The sequence below is a fragment of the Geospiza fortis genome, unplaced genomic scaffold (assembly GCF_000277835.1).
Source record: "Geospiza fortis unplaced genomic scaffold, GeoFor_1.0 scaffold68, whole genome shotgun sequence".
NCBI lineage: Eukaryota > Metazoa > Chordata > Aves > Passeriformes > Thraupidae > Geospiza > Geospiza fortis.
Genome location: NW_005054489.1, coordinates 64760 through 66830, shown reverse-complemented (window position 1 = coordinate 66830; position 2071 = coordinate 64760). Strand labels below are relative to the sequence as shown.

Below are 2071 nucleotides of genomic sequence, written 5' to 3'. Positions count from 1 at the left end.
CGCCCTGACCAGCCTAAACTTTGTGTTTTTTCCATTCCAGGCACCTGGTGTTCTGCCTCCTGGACATTCTGCTGGAGTTCTTGGTTCTGAAGGGCTCCAGCAAGGAGCCTGAGGCTGCAGCTGCCTCAGGCACAGACAAAGATGGCACAGACACAGGTGTCCCAGCACTTTAACCAGACCTGGTGCCCCGGCAGTGGAGGAGAGGAGCAGCCACAGGGATGGAGTGTTGGATTTTCATCCTTTACTGAACGTGCCTGGGAGCTTCCTGTAAGGAATTTCTCCCTGCAGTGCTAAGTGAAGCTGCTTCCAGGCTTCTCTGTGTCAGCTGGTGATGGATCAAACCCAGTGTGAGGGGCCAGAGGTGCTGTGCAGCATCTGTTCCATTGCTGACCTGATGGGGAGCCTGGAATGAACCAGCCTGACCAGCTGGAGAAGGAACCACAGACCCTTCTGAACATCTCTAACATCGACAGAGAGCACAGGAGATCTGCTTTTGTGGCTTCAGGTCCATCTGGCACTGAGAGTTGGTGTGCTGGGATCTGCTGCTGAAGGTCTCTGCAGGACAGGGAAGGGGTGCAGAGCTGTCCCTGCTGTCTGAGCAGCCTGCCCTGTGCCTGCTCTGCACCAGCCGTGTCCCCAGAAGGAAGATGGGGAAAGGATGGAGTGTGGAGAAGTCCTGGAGTGTGGAGATGTCCTGAAGTTCAGCATCCAACTGCCCAAATACGTGGGAGGTGAGAGCAGGGATCAGAGGAGCTGCCCTGCCTTAGGGACAGAGATCAGCTGCTTCTCCCTGCCCCTGCTCTGGTTCTCAGTAGGTGCAGGCAGGCTGAGATCCTGGCAAAGAGACTCTCCTCAGGCTGGGGAGGAGTGGTGGCTTGGCTGGACTTTAGGACTTGTTTATGTTGTGCTTTCTGAGTCACCTTTTAGTCCCTGGGACAGTCACCTGGAAGGCACAGGCCAGAGGAGCTGAGCCATGTGGGACACAGCAGCAAATCAGCTCCCACACAAACGTGGCTGTCACAGGAAGCTCTGGAAGGGGAACGAGGACCTTGAGCTCAGGGGAATCCTGGCTGTGTGTCATGGACAGGCAGTGGGTTAGAGCTGGGAGCACAGCCTGAGCTCTGCTGTTCATGGCTGTGCCACTGGGCTCTGCTCTGCTGGGCCTGCTGCTGCCACAGCTCCCTGCAGGGCTCTGGAAAGCTGCTCAGGAACGTGGACTTGGAGCTGCTTCTCCAGCTTGTCCAAGACTTGAGTGGCTTTGTGAGCATTTAGTGTTGCTCAGCAATCAGGTTCCTGGGAGAACTGAAGGACTCAGAGCATGCAGCCACAGCCCAGTGTGGTGACCCAGTTTGGTGACCTGCTTGGTGACCAGCTTGGTGACCAGATTGGTGATCCAGCTTGGTGACCAGCTTGGTGACCAGCTTGGTGACCAATTTGGTGACTAGTTTGGTGACATTTGGTGACCAGTTTGGTGACATTTGCTGACCAGTTTGGTGACATTTGGTGACCAGTTTGGTGACCCAGTTTGATGACACAGTTTGGTAACTTGTTTTGGTGACCAGCTTGGTGACCAATTTGGTGACCAGTTTGGTGACATTTGGTGACCAGTTTGGTGACCTGCTGTGCTGTATTTTCTGGGCGAAGCACAGACTGAGCAGTGCTGCCCTGGGCTGGTGAAGGTTCTCTGCAGATCCAAGGAGGCTCCACACAGGAGCCATGCAGGATCACAGGTGGTGTCTGTGCTGCAGGACCGGGTGGTTTCATCCCACAGAACATGGAATTCCAGGCTGGAAGAGACTGCTGCAGTTTTTTTGGAGCTGGCTGGTCCATGGCATGTTTGGAGAGAAGGCAGTGTAACTCCAACATGCCTGTGCTGCTCTTCCAAAGGAGCTGCTAAATTATGGATACACAACAGTGTGAGCTGCTCTGGGCTTCTGTTGTGTGAAAATACAGAGAGGGATCATTTTGCTGCAAGCAAATAGATTTTCAGGGAGCTCTGCGGACATCCCAAGACCAGGCAGAATCCAGTGTCATGAAGCAAATGAGTCCTTCATCACCACTGGAGCCATTT

General features: G+C 54.3%; 1 protein-coding gene across 1 annotated transcript in view; it reads left to right on the top strand.

The window, feature by feature from the left end:
• The window catches only part of SNX19 (sorting nexin 19), a 29694-nt gene that overhangs the window by 20989 nt on the left and 6634 nt on the right, over positions 1-2071 (top strand). Inside the window, exon 11 of the mRNA XM_005428509.3 lies at positions 41-731. Coding sequence (XP_005428566.3) covers positions 41-173 — 133 coding nt within the window. The 3' untranslated portion in view covers positions 174-731. The remainder of the gene's footprint in view (positions 1-40; positions 732-2071) is intronic.